Source organism: Macaca thibetana, chromosome 11 (genome assembly GCF_024542745.1).
Source record: "Macaca thibetana thibetana isolate TM-01 chromosome 11, ASM2454274v1, whole genome shotgun sequence".
Taxonomy (NCBI): Eukaryota; Metazoa; Chordata; class Mammalia; order Primates; family Cercopithecidae; genus Macaca; species Macaca thibetana.
Genome location: NC_065588.1, coordinates 44,425,483 through 44,440,617, shown reverse-complemented (window position 1 = coordinate 44,440,617; position 15,135 = coordinate 44,425,483). Strand labels below are relative to the sequence as shown.

The following is a 15,135-nucleotide window of genomic DNA, read 5'->3' as shown; positions in this document are numbered from 1 at the left end:
CACAGTGACCAGTTGGCATTTATTAGTGTAGTTACAGTTTGTCACTGTAGTAAAAGTAGTAGAGGAACCAAGACTCTTTGTTATCACAAAGAAATAAATAAAGCTTATTTTCAGGAAGATTCTAACTGAGCAAGTGATATCTAGCAGTAGCACTAGAGGTGCCCAGCCTTGTGTAACAGATAAAGCTGGGGCAGAAGTCATGTTAAATTCTACCTAAAAGGAGCTCCCACCCACTGCCCCCTCCAGCTCCTGGCCAGGACTGATCATGGCTGCAAGGTACAGAATAAAAGGAAACCTAATGAAAAAAACAGCTAAAACACTGAGAAGATGTGTACTTATCAGGGGGTGAGCTGACCATGATCAGATAATCTGTTCCCCTCACTCCAGAGAGGTTTAAACAGCCCCTTCCCCAGACCGCTTCCGGGTGATGTGCTCCAGGTGGGCATGGTCTGAAGTGTCCAAGTCAATCTCGTACTTGGCTAGGATTTTGAGGATGGGCCTCAGTTTCAGCCACCACTGTTCCTTGGGGATTCGATGCCTACGGAGGAATGAGGTAGATGATGATATAATCTTTTAGTACCCTAATCAACTTCTACCAAAGGTTTATAGAAAGTAGTTGGACAGAAGAGGTTAGATTTAGGACATGTGCATCACATCTGAAATGGGTAAGAATACAGGTGTTACTCCTTAAAAAAAAAGGATTAAAGACAGTGAACAGGTTGAGGACAGTAGAGCTTGAAACTACCAGGGAGAGAACCACTCCAGAAAGCAGAGGTACTCACTCAAAATCTGTCTGGCCCTGAAGCTCAGTCACTGGTTGGAAGAGCAGAGCCCTCTTACGCATCCCCAGAACACAGCCCGAGTCTGGAGTATTGGCGAAGATCCGCCCTGCAATAAGGGATGGTCAATCAGCTTCTATACTGGGGAACCAGCCTCTACAGAGGGCACTCGGTCTCTCACCCCACCTACCATTACGGTAACTCTCTTTGATTTTCCCAGACATCCAGTTCATAGCCTTGGCACCCATCTTAGTGGCAAAATTCCTATCAAATGGGGTTGGGCTCCCACCCTGGAGAAAGAAACATAAAAATTACAGAGGGAAGGACTCTAATAAACTGGCAGAGATATCGAGACACACAGAGAAAAAGGAAAGATGGGCCCCAGATTTACGGCGCAAAACAGGAATCCAGAAATCAAACTATGAAAGAGTGTCCTGAGGCAGTGCCAGGATCCAAGGCCAGGCTGGCCCAGCACATTTGGCCATGCATCAGATATAAGAATAACTAAAGAAGATGATTGGCCCCACAATCCCCTCTTTTAGCTCCACAGCTGCCAGATCCTGTTTTAGTCTTATTGGCCAAAGGGTCAGCTGCCTGCCCCTCTTCAGCCCAGCAGCTTTTGTTGGTCACTGTCAATGATGACATAAAAGTGTTTTTTGTGGCCCAATCTGGCTGCCCTTGGTAGCACCTCAGAATAATACAAAATATCATACAGATTTCCTTTGAATTAAGAGGAAGCAGGTGGGAAAGTGGGAATGTTTGGAGACATTTTTGTTACAATCGGGAGTGAGAGGGAGGTGCTACTGGCATCTAGTGGGTAGACACCAGGGATGCTGTGCAACTGTCCTACAGTGCATAGAACAGCTACCCATAACAAATCATCATCTAGCCCCAAAAGGCAAAGCTGCCAAGGTTGAAAACCCTCCCCTAAATGAAAAGGATAGACCATATAATCTCTAAAGTCATTTCCAGGATAAAGATGTTTTGATTCTATGACTGTAAGAGACTGCAGGCCCATGCTCTATGATGGCACTAACAGGCTCCTCCAGAAGACTGGAAAAGGCCAGTGGAAGCCTCAGTGGCTGTTGGCAGGTACGGCTGTCTGATGAAGGGCATGACTAGGGTGTCTTCCCTACCTGCTGCATGTGACCAAGCACATTCTTCCTGCTGTCGAAGATGCCCTTCCCCTCCTCAGAGTACAGGTTGAAAATGAAGTCAGTGGTATAGTTCTCATTGCACTTTTCATTCCTGCCAGGTGGAGACCAAAAGCCTGTGACTCTGTGGTTGGCTTTCCATCCCCCCTTTCTGCCTTTGTTCTTTCCTTTCAATTTTTGTCTCCTCCCAGGATTCAAGGGATAGGCTGGCCCCCTCCCTTTATATCTACAGATTCCTCAGGGTGTCCCAACCCTGGCCATTCTATGAGTTTGAGCCAAAGCTTATTTTTCTTCTCCACTTAGGAACCATGGATGAGGTACCTTAACACCAAGCCCCTTTTCACAGTTGTTTTCATCTTTTGCACCAGGTGTTCAACATTTGCCTGAAAATGAAAGAGTAAATCCTAAGCCTAATCGGGAGTGGGTAAGGTTGGGTATAAATCTCTCTTCTTCCACACCACACTTCTCCAGGAAGGAAGAGAGACATGGAAGAGAGTTGTTTACAATCCTGGGCCTCAACTGGGCCTAATTCCTTTAAGAACCTCAGTGTGGACTAAAATTTAAACAATGACTCCAAATGAGACAGAACTGGAAGAGGGAGCACTACAGATAGCTGCAGTAACTGTCAGTGTTCAGCCCCTCACCCTCTCCAGTCTCCCTTTCCAAGCCTTTCTGGTTCCCCTTGCCTCAGAGGGCTGACTTGTGGTCCCAGTGTCAGTTGTGACACTTTATGTCTCTGTTTTGAGACAGCATCTCTCTCAAAAGCAGAACGGGAGTAAGGGAAATCTGAAGGGGAGACATGATATAGTAAAAAGATCACTGACTTTCTCAATCAGTTAAACCATCTGCTCACTTAGGAGTTTAGAAAAGTTTTTTAGCCTCTCTAAACCTTTCTCCGTTATATGGAGATAGTATCTTCTTTGCATGTCTATTGTGAAGATAAAATGCAAAAATGCCCACAAAGGGCTTAGCACCAGGCCACCTGATTCAAAATGAGCATTCCAACAATAGTAGCTGCGGTCATGCCTGTGAGGTGACACCAGAGAATGCCTGCATAGTGCTCTTTCTGGTCTTCACAGGATTCCACAGACCAATCAGCTCTGTCCTCAACTTGAGCTCTCATAGTTTAGATCACTGTGGAAACAGTCTGGAGACAGGGGAGAGCTACCTAGCAGGCTCTGGGTGGCCAGCTACCTGCAGGTCTCGAATGGTGAAGGGCTCCTCAAAAATGTAGGCAGCATCGGCCCCAGCTGCCAGTCCAGCCATGGTGGCCAGGTAGCCACAGTAGCCACCCATAGTCTCAATGATAAACACCCGACGCTTGGTGCCAGCTGCTGACTGCTTGATGCGGTCACAGGTCTGCAAGGACAATGCGTTATAGTTAGAAAGACATGATCAGGGGCCTGATTCTTGTCACTCTTTAATCTTTGCCACTAATTAAACTCTGGAACTATATTCTCTATAGGCTGGCAGGGCCCCTAGAGCAAGTTCTTGCATTTAGGGTAACAGGCATATTTGCCAACCACACTGCAGAACATCTCTCCTGGGAAGGAAGCTGTACCTATCCTTTCTACTGCTCAGAAAATTAGACTGCACGATCTCAGAAAGAAAACACAAAACATTTGGTATTCAGGGTATTGGTGCATTTCCAGGTGAGGAAACTAAACACTTTGTCACCCAGGCTGGAGTAAAGTGGCACGATCTCTGCTCACTGCAACCTCCGCCTCCCAGGTTCAAGCAATTTTCCTGCCTCAGCCTCCCAAGTAGCTGGGATTATAGGTGCCTACCACCACACCCAGCTAATTTTTGTATTTTTAGTAGAGATGGGGTTTCACCATGTTGGCCAGGCTGCTCTTGAACTCCTGACCCCAAGTGATCTGCCTGCCTCAGCCTCCCAAAGTGCTGGCATTACAAGTGTGAGCCACCACACCCAGCCAAAGAATCGTTTTCAAACATTCCCATTTGTTTGGTACAAAGAGAAGCTCACTTTTCAGGACCACACTCAGTTGAAGGATTACAATCCTGGCCAAAAGGGATGCGAAGTGGTGGTGGGCTCTCACCGTGCAGATAGTATTGAGTGCTGTGTCAGCCCCAACGCTGAAGTCTGAGCCAGGGACGTTGTTGGAGACTGTAGCAGGAATGACCACAAATGGGATGCAGAGCTCATCAAACTGCTTCCTGCCCTCCATCAGTTCCAGGCCACCTGTGTAAGCCTAAGAAGAAGAGAGCACAAGGGCAGGATTGGGGAGAGGGAGAGGAAGTGGGAGGGAGAGAGGGAGACACGGTGGCGGGCACTCACCTCAAAGCCCCCAATGATGACAAGGCCCTGAATGTTAAACTTAGTTATATTGGCACTGATCTGTTCAAAGCTCTTCTTGGGTAGAGTCCTAGTTGACCAGTGATGGGGGGGACAGGAATGGGAATTTGTGGAAGAGACAGGAAAATTGAGGGAGAGAAAAGCTAGAGTTAGAGGCACTTTATTTTTAATTTCTTGACCTGTGCCCCACTCCCTAGCCCACCCTCTCAGTCCTATCCAAGGATACACACTGGAGTTCTAAATTGCCAGAGCTGCTGAAAGATGTTGAGATGGGCATGTCTGCCCTCATGGCAGCAACTGTGAAGTTGGGGGTGGAGGACCCAGACAACAGGGTGGTTGAAGCAGACCCTGGCATAATGAATTGACACCCAAATCCAAGGGCAACTTGAAGAGGTCACTGGGAGGAGGTGCCTCTGCAGTACTACTTACCTTTTAGTCCCAAGTTTAGAGCCACCTTGGCCAGTCCAGCCCCCAACATAGCTCCAGCCAGCTTCCTCTATCTGTGGGGAAAAGCCACAGAGCTCTGCTCAAAGCTAAAGCACTAGGAGGCCTGTGTGGGACTGGTGCCACTGCTTGAGTTCTAACCCCACCCCTGGATCCCCCTTGGTTGGAAGAGGTACACCAGGTATTAGCTTTTCCCCATGCACTGAACTTCTACCCTTACTGCTCATTCACCAATATTAAGCATCTACCTATGCCAGGCACTGTGCTGAGCTTTGGGATAGAGAATTAAATAGGACATGTTGTTTGCAATGGTGCATTCCAGTAATTCCTGCCTGTTCCTACTGCCCTAACATTAAATATCTACTTCTGCCTGGACCCTGAGAGAGGAGAGAGAGGTAGTGAGGAACAGAGGAAGCCAAGAGAATGGACAGGTCATTCTTGCTACACTTATCTTCCCTATGACTGCTCCTGGGTCCTAGAATATGTGCCCTTCTTCCTTTTAGTCTCCATACCTGCCCCTTGGCCAGGCCCTCGAAACCATCATGGACAACGAGCACTCGGTTGCCCTGGATAAGTCCAATCCTCACAGTGGAGCGAACAGCAGCATTCATGCCTGCAGCCGGAGCCCCCACATTCATCACAGCCACTGTGTGCGAACCACTCTATACAGGAGGAAGCAGGGGAAAAAGGAGGACAGAAACCCAGTGTGGGAATAGGGAGGAGGTCAGTAAAGGAGGCAGAGCTCTGAACCCTTGTCATCCAGGGATCAGGACATCTGCCTGAGACAACACACACCCCTCTCCCAAGGAATGCCAGCACAACTTGCTACCACATACTATGGAAGCAAAATTCTTGATCACAGATCAATAAACAAAGCTGCTGTCCCCCATCTCAGATATCAACATTATACAATGAGAGACCTTCCAGAGCAGCACTTCCCAAAGTGTGATCCTTGGATCACCTGCATCAGAATCCACTGGGGGAGCCTGTTAAACCTGCACATTCCTGGCCTCTACCCAGATATGAATCTCCTCTGAGAGAGGGGCCCAGGAGTTTGCAAGTTTAATAAGCAACCCAAACAATTCTGATAATATACTCAATAATGACAACCACGACTCCAATGGAAGAGGTGGCTCAGATACACTTAGATGTGATTATTCCTAGATATTCCCAGAGAAAAAGTACATAAGCCCTCTTTCCCATTCTTCGCATGCTATCTTGCCAGTCCTGAAGTGGGCATGGGTCTTGTGTTAGAGATATCCAGGATACACTAAAAAGGGGGCTGGTATCTGGGGTGGTTAAGAGAAAAATCATAATAATAGGGCCAGGGACCCAGCACTGAAGATCAGAGTGGGGCAGAGAAGTTGGCAAGGTTTACATTGTATGGACTGTGGTAGCACTTTATGAAGAGAGACTGGGGGAGTGAGAAGCAAAAGGGGAGAGGGCAAGTCAACTTGCCAGTACCTTAGATACCGGGGGTCTGACATGAGCTAGAAGCTTGTATACCTCCCAGTTGTTCATGAAGCTCCTGTAGGAAGTACAAATAGAGAAAGGTGTCTTCAGGCCATTCCCCACAGCCAGCAGCCATGGGGATCCTGGTCTGAAGTTTTGCTCCCAGAGGGAAGTTCCATAGGGCAAACCTCTGAGGACAGAACTGGGGCAGAGCAGGGACAGGGCAGGGGCTGCAAAGGGGCCACTAGTTCATCCAACACTCGCTCAGTACTCTTCTCCAGGCACTGTGCTCGGCACAAGAGACTGTCCCTTGCTTAAAGGAACTTATCATCTAGCTGGGGCTCACATATAGAAATAACAGATTAAAAAAGGTTGATGCCAGGGACCGCATCCCTGAGATGAACTGATCCTTCCAGACACCTGACAACTAACTTTCTTGGGCAAGAACTTGCTGCAGAGAGAATCAGAAAAGGAAGCAGCAGAAGCTTATGTTCTGGGCCTGGAGTCATGGAGATCTTTGACTTCAGGCATCTGATTTCTGTAGCTAGTGAGCTTCCCGTCATTTCCTCACCGGCCTCTCAGCTTCAGGGCTTCATCAAATTTCTTCTCTTCCATGGCCTTGGTCACATCTTTGGTCTGAGGGGGGAGCAGTGACAGTTTCAACTCCAGGGTCACAATTCTGCACAGCTGGATTTCCATCCCACAGTCAAACTCTGCCCATCTCTGGGATTGTGACTAGATTCTGCCCATTCTATACCCCACCTTTCCTATGCCCCCAAACTTTCACAGAAGTATTTTTGTTTTTTCCTGAGTTTTCTGAGTAATGAGCAGCAAAAGAAAAGAACTGATTCTATGCTCTGTTTATTTTATTTTAATTTTTATTTTTTTGAGACGGAGTCTTGCTCTGTCGCCCAGGCTGGAGTGCAGTGGCGCGATCTTGGCTCACTGCAACCCCCTGCCTCCTGGGTTCAAGCGATTCTCCTGCCTCAGCCTCCCGAGAGGCTGGGATTATAGGAGTGTGCCACCACACCCAGCTAATTTTTTTTGGTATTTTTCACCATGTTAGCCAGGATGGTCTCGATCTCCTGACCTTGTGATCTGCCTGCCTTGACCTCCCAAAGTGCTGGGATTACAGGTGTGAGCCACTGTGCTCAGAGTATGCTCTGTTTATTAGAAGTATGGGTAGAGTGGAAGAATGCTCACAGATAAATAGTATCTTCCATTCCACACCCAGGTCCCCAGCCTTAAAGCAGCCTCTAAAGTCATGAGTAAATGAAGATCCTACAGGTAACCAAGTTAGGAAGAAGGACTGATCCCTGCTGTGTGCTTCTCAACTACTGATTTCAGCTCTGTGGGCCAGTGCCTTCGCTTTGGAGCTTTCACAGATACATTTCCAAGCAAGGCTGCAGGTCACTGGGACTCCTGGGTCTCAGAGAGGAGGAGGCCAGAAGAAGGGGAGCATTTAGACCAGCCCTCAGAACCAGGCCAGATACCCTAGCTCTCGCTCCCAGCCTCCCAGCCACCATGTTCACTCTGTGGTATCAAAGGAGTGATTCCTTCATAATAAAGGCCACCATTTCCTGAGCACTCAACATTTGCTAGGTACTGCATCACATGCTAATATAGTTTATCTCCAATCCTTACAATAACCCTCAACGTGAGCATTAGTAACCTCATGTTGGTTCAGAGAAACATGTTCAAGATAGAAATCAGAGACAAAAACTACCCAGCTAGAATTTAATAATATTCTCCTGCTCTTAATAAAGTTAGGAGGAATATTGCATTCTTCTTCCAATAAAGACATGATAAAAATGTTTGAGGTTGTATATTATGAGATACTGGGTTTCATTACTAAGGAGGATGTAGAATCTCCCACCTTCCTTAGGAACATTTTACTGATGGGAACACTGAAGCTTAGTTAAGAGCTCCTATGCAAAACCCACTGTGTTCTTTCCCCATATGTCTCTTACTATACCATCTTGCCTTTCCACCTGCTCCTACACCAGTGGCCTTAGATGTTGGTCTCATGCCCCATGAACTCCAAGGCAGGGGCTTGAGACTCTTAAGAAAGGGGTTTAGGATCAGTACTTACCACCTGGACACATTCCATGAGGGGCAGGCGCACAGCTTGGTTACCAGAGAGGCTCACTACACAGGCTGGGGTATCTGGGGTCCCCTCCAAAAGTGCCATCACTGCTTCCACACCCATTCTGCTGCCCTGCAGGAGTCCAGAGAACAAAGACAGTCTGGCTCAGGCTGCCTCATCTTGGCTCAGCCTAGAGAGTCAGGATACTTGAGGCCTTTTCCAAATCACAAGATTGAGTCTCACAATTAAAAACTGCAGCAAAGAACTTACTGGGCTTTACCTCCCCAAACAGATTTCATCTAAAGCTTGATGACTCTGTATTCTTGCCATCAGAACCTCAAGGATTCTACTTAGTTCTAGAGAAACATGCCCACTACAGTAACCAACAGGATTACTGGGGCTTAATAATGTTCCCTTGTTATTGACAAAACAAGGTAGGAGATTGCTTTGCTCTTCCAATGAAAATAGGATAAGAGGGTTTAAACTGAGTGTCTAAGGTTGGGATTACATGCCCGTAATTCCAGCATTTTGGGAGGCCGAGGCAGGCAGATCACCTGAGGTCAGGAATTCAAGACCAGCCTGGCCAACATGGTGGAACCCCGTCTCTATTAAAAATACAAAAAGTTAGCCAGGTATGGTGGCATGTGCCTGTAATCCCAGCTACTCAGGAGGCTGAGGTAGGAGAATCCCTTGAACCCGGGAGGTGGAAATTGCAGTGAGCCAAGATTGTGCCGCTGCACTCTAGTCTGGGTGACAGAGCAAGACTCCATCTCTAAACAACAAAAAAAAGACTGGTCCCGGTGGCTCATGCCTGTAATCCCAACGTTTTGGGAGGCCGAGGCAGGCAGATCACAAGGTCAGGAGTTCAAGACCTCCTGGCCAACATGGTGAAACCCCATCTCTACTAAAAATTTAAAAAATTAGCCAGGTGTGGTGGCAGGCACCTGCAATCCCAGCTACTTGGGAGGCTGAGGCAGGAGAATCCCTTGAACCCAGGAGGTGGAGGTTGCAGTGAGCTGAGACCATGCCACTGCACTCCAGCCTGGGGAACAGAGCAAGACTCCATTCCCAAAAAAAAAAAAAAAAAAAGAAAAGAAATACCACTATATACCTATCAGAATGGTTAAAATTTAAAAAAATTTAAAAATAAAAAAGTGACAACCCCCAAATGCTGATAAGGATGCAAACAAAACAGGTTGTTCATAAATTGCTGACGGAAATTAAAATGGTACAGCTATTCTAGAAACAGTTGGGCAGTATCTTTGAAAAAAAAATTTTTTTAAGAAACAAAAAAACTACCATACAACCCAATTGAACTCCTGGGCAATTACTCTGCAGAAATGAAAATTTAAGTTCACACAAAAAGCTGTACACAAATGTTCATAGTTGCTTTATCCCTAATAGCCAAAAATTGAAAACAACTCAAATGTCTGAATGATTAAACAAACTGTAATACGTCCACTCCATGGAGTACTGCTCTGTAGAAAACTGCAAACTATAGAAACAAACAACACCTTTGATAAATATCTAGAGAATTATGCTGAGTGGAAAAAAAAAATCCTAAAGGGTTGCATATTATGCAATTCCATTTATATAATATACATGAGATTAAAAATTACAGACAAAGAGACAGATTAGTGGTTGCCAGAGGTTAAGAATGAGGAGGGATGGGTGGGGGTAAAGTACATGTGGCTGTAAAAGGACAACATGAGACATCCTGTGGTAATAGAAATGTTCTGTAGCTTGACAATATCAATGTCAATATCCTGGTGATGATATTGTACTACAGTTTTGCAAGATGTTACCATTGAAGGAAACTGGGCAAAGGGTATGTGGGACTATCTCTGTATTATTCTGTACAATTGAATGTGAATCTACCATTATTTCAAAATTCTTATTAAAAATATACGAAACAAAACAAAACAAAAAGATATTGCTCCTCACCATTACGAAGGCAAAGTCTCTCATCATTTTTGTAACAGAAGAGGACCCTCAAGTGTATGGGAATGGGTCAGTGACCAATGCAGCCCAAAGGCTGGTGGAGAGGCAACACAACCAGTGGTGTAAGTCCCTATCTGGTGAAGTGCAGCCCTGAGGAGGAAGGACTACAAGGTTGAGGGGTTTTTTTTTGTTTTTTGTTTTTTGTTTTTTTTTTTGAGACGGAGTCTTGCTCTGTCGCCCAGGCTGGAGTGCAGTGGCCGGATCTCAGCTCACTGCAAGCCCCGCCTCCCGGGTTCACGCCATTCTCCTGCCTCAGCCTCCCGAGTAGCTGGGACTACAGGCGCCCGCCACCTCGCCCGGCTAGTTTTTTTTTTGTATTTTTTAGTAGAGACGGGGTTTCACCGTGTTAGCCAGGATGGTCTCGATCTTCTGACCTCGTGATCCACCCGTCTCGGCCTCCCAAAGTGCTGGGATTACAGGCTTGAGCCACCACGCCCGGCCTAGGTTGAGGGTTTTAAGGCATGAAGGCCACAGAGCCCAGTGACTTACCAGAATTCTGTCAAAGGCCGATGGCGTCCCACCCCTCTGCACATGCCCCAAGACAGTAACCCGGGTGTCATATCCCAGACGCTTTACCACCAGCTGAAGAGACCAAGAGAGGGACAGAGAGAGGGTTACGCAGAGTCAAAGGAAGAAAACAAGCAGAGACTTGGGTGAACCGTGGACAGCTCAGCCTCTTGTCTTGTAATGGTTCTTTGTGGGAGGCAACCAGGGGCAGGGACCCAGGGAGTGATGTGCAGAAGGACCAAGGGGAGAAGCAGTGTCAGGAGACTCAGAAGCCAGAAGGGAATGGGCTATGGAGTCTAAGGCCTATCTGGTTTCATTCATACGAACATTCTTGATGTCTTCTGAGGTGATTGGTTTTCCATTCCTGTCAATTGCACCCTCAGCCACAATGATGATGTTGAGACGAGAACCACGAGTCCTTGTCTGGTTGAGAACAAAGGGTAAAATGATCAATGGAATGAAGCTGATGGGTAGGAAACAGATCATCAGTGGAACAGGGTGAGGGATTTCTTAAGGGCAAAATAAAGTGCCAGTACCTCGCTGAGTCGGCGACAAAGGTGCTCCTCCCAGTCGTCATCTGGTGGACATTCAGGAATAAAAACCCAGTCGGCCCCACAGGACAGAGAGGTGACAAGGGCCAGGTATCTGAGATGAGGGCCAGAAGCATCCTGCTAGAAGTTGTATTCTACAAATAGCCTCATCCATACCCAACAAGTTCTCCTAGTTCTCATAGTTGATAAAAGGTCTGGAGAGCCTCCATTTTATTCTTGGGGCAAGTGTAACAGCACCAGGGCCCCTCAATGAGATTCTGTCTCTAACGGACACCTTCCACTTATGTTCACCTGCCACAGTGGCTTCCAGCCTCAGAGCACTGCCCACTCTTTACACCAAGCATGTGCCTGAGCATGTACACACATGCATGTGTGGGGATGTAATGGAGAGGGATGGAGGCAGGAAAGGGAACCACACCACAAGGAGCATGTGCACCTCCAGATCTGCTGCTACTGAGAGACCTCACTGGACTACCTGGGGAAAAGGAAAGGGCTATTGCTAGGTCCACAGAATAAATGGGTCAGAATGAGGATCTTACCCACAGTGGCGGCCCATCACTTCTAACACAAATGTCCTCTGGTGGCTGCAAGAGATACACATAGGACACAGTCCAAGAGACCGTATGGCCAAGATCAAGCCACCACCCACATCTAGGCCAGTTACCCTCTCTGGGAGATACATGTATGCTGCCAGGCCTTCTAGCAGACTTCCTGAGACCAGGAAGACCTAGGGGAAATACTTTAGCCACAAGGTATCCTTCCCAGGCCTGAGAAAACACAGCAGCAAAAGGTATCTATACAGAGGTTCTGTTCCAGAGAGGAACCGGGTCAGGGAAGGAAAGGAGAGAAAAGGATAAGAAGTGAAGGGAGGACTGGACTAACTGGAATCCTCTAGGATTACCCCGGGGTAAGCGATTACCCTTCTATCCTCCCATCCTACATTGCCTCCCTCCAGGTCCTCTTCTCTCTGAGCCATGGTGGTCATAGCAGCACTTATACTTTCTATGATATGGTGGGAAAGTGTAGCTCATGTCTGGGCTCCCTAGATTTGCCCAGTCTGAAGAATAACCATTCAGCCCAAAGATATGAAAGACCTCAGAGCTGCATATTTGGACAGTGGGCCAGACAGTGGCAAAAGGCAAATCATATATCATTAAGGGAGCAGTGCAATTTCAGTGCTCTAGATAATTTTTAGTTAAAAATAGTGTTCTAGCCCCAGAAAACTGGTCATTATAGTCACCATAGCTCAAACACTTCAGTCTTCAGCAGCCTCTAGCCCTTTAGCCTGTCCTAGCTGCCATCTTCTTACACTGCCTACCTCCCAAGTCCCCTTACCTCTGGGCAGTGGTAGTGATGGCATCTACAATTTCTATGATCCGGTGCAGGGCAGAGTCAGTGCCAATGGTCATATCGGTGCCACAGAAGTCATTGTCAATTGACCCAACCAGGCCCACAATGTTCAGGTAGCTGGACTTCGTAGCCTCCTCATCTGTGATCTTACCTGACAATGAGAAGCAAACCAGGAGCCACTGGGTGAGGTACCTGGCATGCCTAAAGAGGAGATATCTAGAGAGAGAAGAAACTCTAGCCAAAAGGAATTGTAGACAATATCAGAAAAAGGGGGCAAAGACTGCCTATTTGTGTCTGGGTAACATTTTTCTCCAATGGGAGGTAAAAGGGGGGCAGGGGTGATGTGTGTGTGTACACGCGTGCACATACCCACACAAATAAGCAATACTGTTGTGAAAAATCTCTTACCTGCTTTCTGGAGGTCACCCAACAAGTCACTCCACTCAGAACGGAAGGTGTCAGCCCCAGTGAGGCTGCCATCACCCCCAATGACACAGAGATTGGTGATCCCACGCTTCACCAGGTTGTAGGCAGCTCGGAGTCGTCCTTCTCGTTCCCGAAAGTCCTTGCACCGGGCACTTCCAATCACCGTGCCTCCCTTTGGAACAGGTAGAAGTCAGCTCTCCAGAGACAGGGCTCAACATGCTGAGATATCCCCTATTCCAACGCTATGATGGCCTAACATAACTGTGTGAGTCCCTAGAAAGTTCCTTGACATCCTTAAGAGTGATCTGTCCTTTCCAAAGTAAAGGGAAATGATGCTGGCTGAGGCATCATAGGGTCATTCTCATATTTTGCTATACATCTTAGAAGACTGCTAAGAACCCATTTCATTGAAGGTTTTGTCATCTGTGACTATCCTAAAAAGAAAAAGTGAATACACACATATCTGTTGGCTTCTCAAATAATCTCCAACTTTCACATCTTAGAAGCAGTGACTTCAGTCTTTAGAAATTCTCCCTAATGGCCTGATATTAAATTATTATTAGGAGTTCATCCCAATGTGTTTTGTAGTATTTTTCCTCTCTCTACACTGAGATTTCTAACTGTACCCAGGTACTGCCAATCCTTTCCCCTCAGCTCCTTGCAATCCATGGTGCCAGTAGCAGAAGCTGCAATATCCAGGTATTCACAGGAAAAATAGCTCTGGGTAAAGAAAGCCTTACAGATACCCCAAGAGAGGTATCTGTAAGTCCCTGGGAAATTAAGGCTTTCTATCCCTGATTAGGTTTTCATATCTTATGCCCTCCTGTGCAGCCATGACTTTGGGGTACTGGTGGAGAATTCTGGTTCATTCTCAGACCACTTTATGGCAGGCACCATTACCTAGCACCTAGGTAGAGCCTTCACTAGATACTGCATATTAAATTTTTGCCCATGGATTTTTAGGGAACTGAGCTGAAAAAAGGGGGATACAAATGTAATTTACAAATTTTCAGTAAACCAGCAAATGATTGTATTTCTCTCACTCGCTGTAGGCTAGCCCACAGTGGATACACATGAGAAGCCTAACACAACATGGAGCAAGTAGCATAAAGGACTGTGGAAATCCTCAGGATATTCTTAGGATTTTTTTGAGACTCCAAAAGTCTGTCTCAGTTCCTTCGTCCTTTAAGTGGTCTGGTTTCAGGTCACCTCATTTCCATCACATGAGGACTGGCAAATTTCAGCTCCACTTCTGGCTCTGGCTCCAGTCCTCTGGTAAGGTTATTTTCAGGGCCAGACCTTCCCCGTGACCCTAGAGTAAGACCTGCTTATGTGTCAGTCCCCATAGTCTTGTTTATGACCTTTCCATAAAGAGCAAAGCATCCTGTGATCACTCCTCCACCCTCTCCCTGCCCCAGGAAACCAGGGTGATATTTTCAAATGCTAAGAGTAAAGGGCAAATAGGGTCCCTCTCTTGTCACTGAATTCCTTCCCATGAAACCACATGACAGGGAATTTGGGAGACCATGAGCCCAAACCAGAGTGGGATGAAACAAGGACAGAGCAAATATGGGACAGGGAGTTCTCTGGAACAACATACCAGCTGAAGCATCATCGAAACGCTCTCCCAGGTGGCTTCCTTGATGTTATCTCCACCATCCACCAGGCCTTGATAACCCTGTGGGACATATTATAACTGTTAAGCCCTTGACAGGCTTCTCCCTAAATTCCCAGGATTAAGACAGGATCCCTGGGAAGAGGTTCTCTGAGAGTCAAGCCACCTCCTCCCACTAGTGAGTCCTGGATGCTCGTGAGACTATATTTAACACAGTCCAAAGAAGGAGACATCAACTTTTGCAATACTCTCTTCTAGTTTCTCCCATTCTTTAAATATCGGGATGTGGATATCCTTCCGAATAATCTTAATTCTTATTTTTGGCTCACCCTATCTCCTCCAACCTGCTTCACAGGGGACCAATGATAACAGATGGTCTTGATAACCATGGAGAAAAGGAGAAGGGGAAGTTGGTGGGAGGGAAGGAAAGAAATGTGACTTGCTCTAAGAGAC

At 46.8% G+C, this 15,135-nt stretch overlaps 1 protein-coding gene across 9 annotated transcripts in view; it reads right to left on the bottom strand.

Annotated features, from left to right (window-relative positions):
* PFKM (phosphofructokinase, muscle) overlaps nucleotides 1-15,135 on the bottom strand; it is a 46,578-nt gene continuing 31,443 nt past the window's right edge. For all 9 annotated transcript variants that reach the window (XM_050746882.1, XM_050746874.1, XM_050746877.1 and 6 more), the window contains 20 exons: nucleotides 14,668-14,745; nucleotides 13,050-13,239; nucleotides 12,627-12,792; nucleotides 11,831-11,875; nucleotides 11,277-11,385; nucleotides 11,068-11,163; nucleotides 10,723-10,815; nucleotides 8,239-8,364; nucleotides 6,718-6,782; nucleotides 6,159-6,222; nucleotides 5,207-5,356; nucleotides 4,680-4,750; nucleotides 4,233-4,320; nucleotides 3,994-4,146; nucleotides 3,128-3,292; nucleotides 2,255-2,316; nucleotides 1,916-2,027; nucleotides 970-1,069; nucleotides 783-888; nucleotides 1-538 (listed from right to left, as the gene is read on the bottom strand). In XM_050746882.1, the coding sequence (XP_050602839.1) occupies nucleotides 394-538; nucleotides 783-888; nucleotides 970-1,069; nucleotides 1,916-2,027; nucleotides 2,255-2,316; nucleotides 3,128-3,292; nucleotides 3,994-4,146; nucleotides 4,233-4,320; nucleotides 4,680-4,750; nucleotides 5,207-5,356; nucleotides 6,159-6,222; nucleotides 6,718-6,782; nucleotides 8,239-8,364; nucleotides 10,723-10,815; nucleotides 11,068-11,163; nucleotides 11,277-11,385; nucleotides 11,831-11,875; nucleotides 12,627-12,792; nucleotides 13,050-13,239; nucleotides 14,668-14,745 (2,184 nt within the window). In that variant the 3' untranslated portion in view covers nucleotides 1-393. The remainder of the gene's footprint in view (nucleotides 539-782; nucleotides 889-969; nucleotides 1,070-1,915; nucleotides 2,028-2,254; nucleotides 2,317-3,127; nucleotides 3,293-3,993; nucleotides 4,147-4,232; nucleotides 4,321-4,679; nucleotides 4,751-5,206; nucleotides 5,357-6,158; nucleotides 6,223-6,717; nucleotides 6,783-8,238; nucleotides 8,365-10,722; nucleotides 10,816-11,067; nucleotides 11,164-11,276; nucleotides 11,386-11,830; nucleotides 11,876-12,626; nucleotides 12,793-13,049; nucleotides 13,240-14,667; nucleotides 14,746-15,135) is intronic.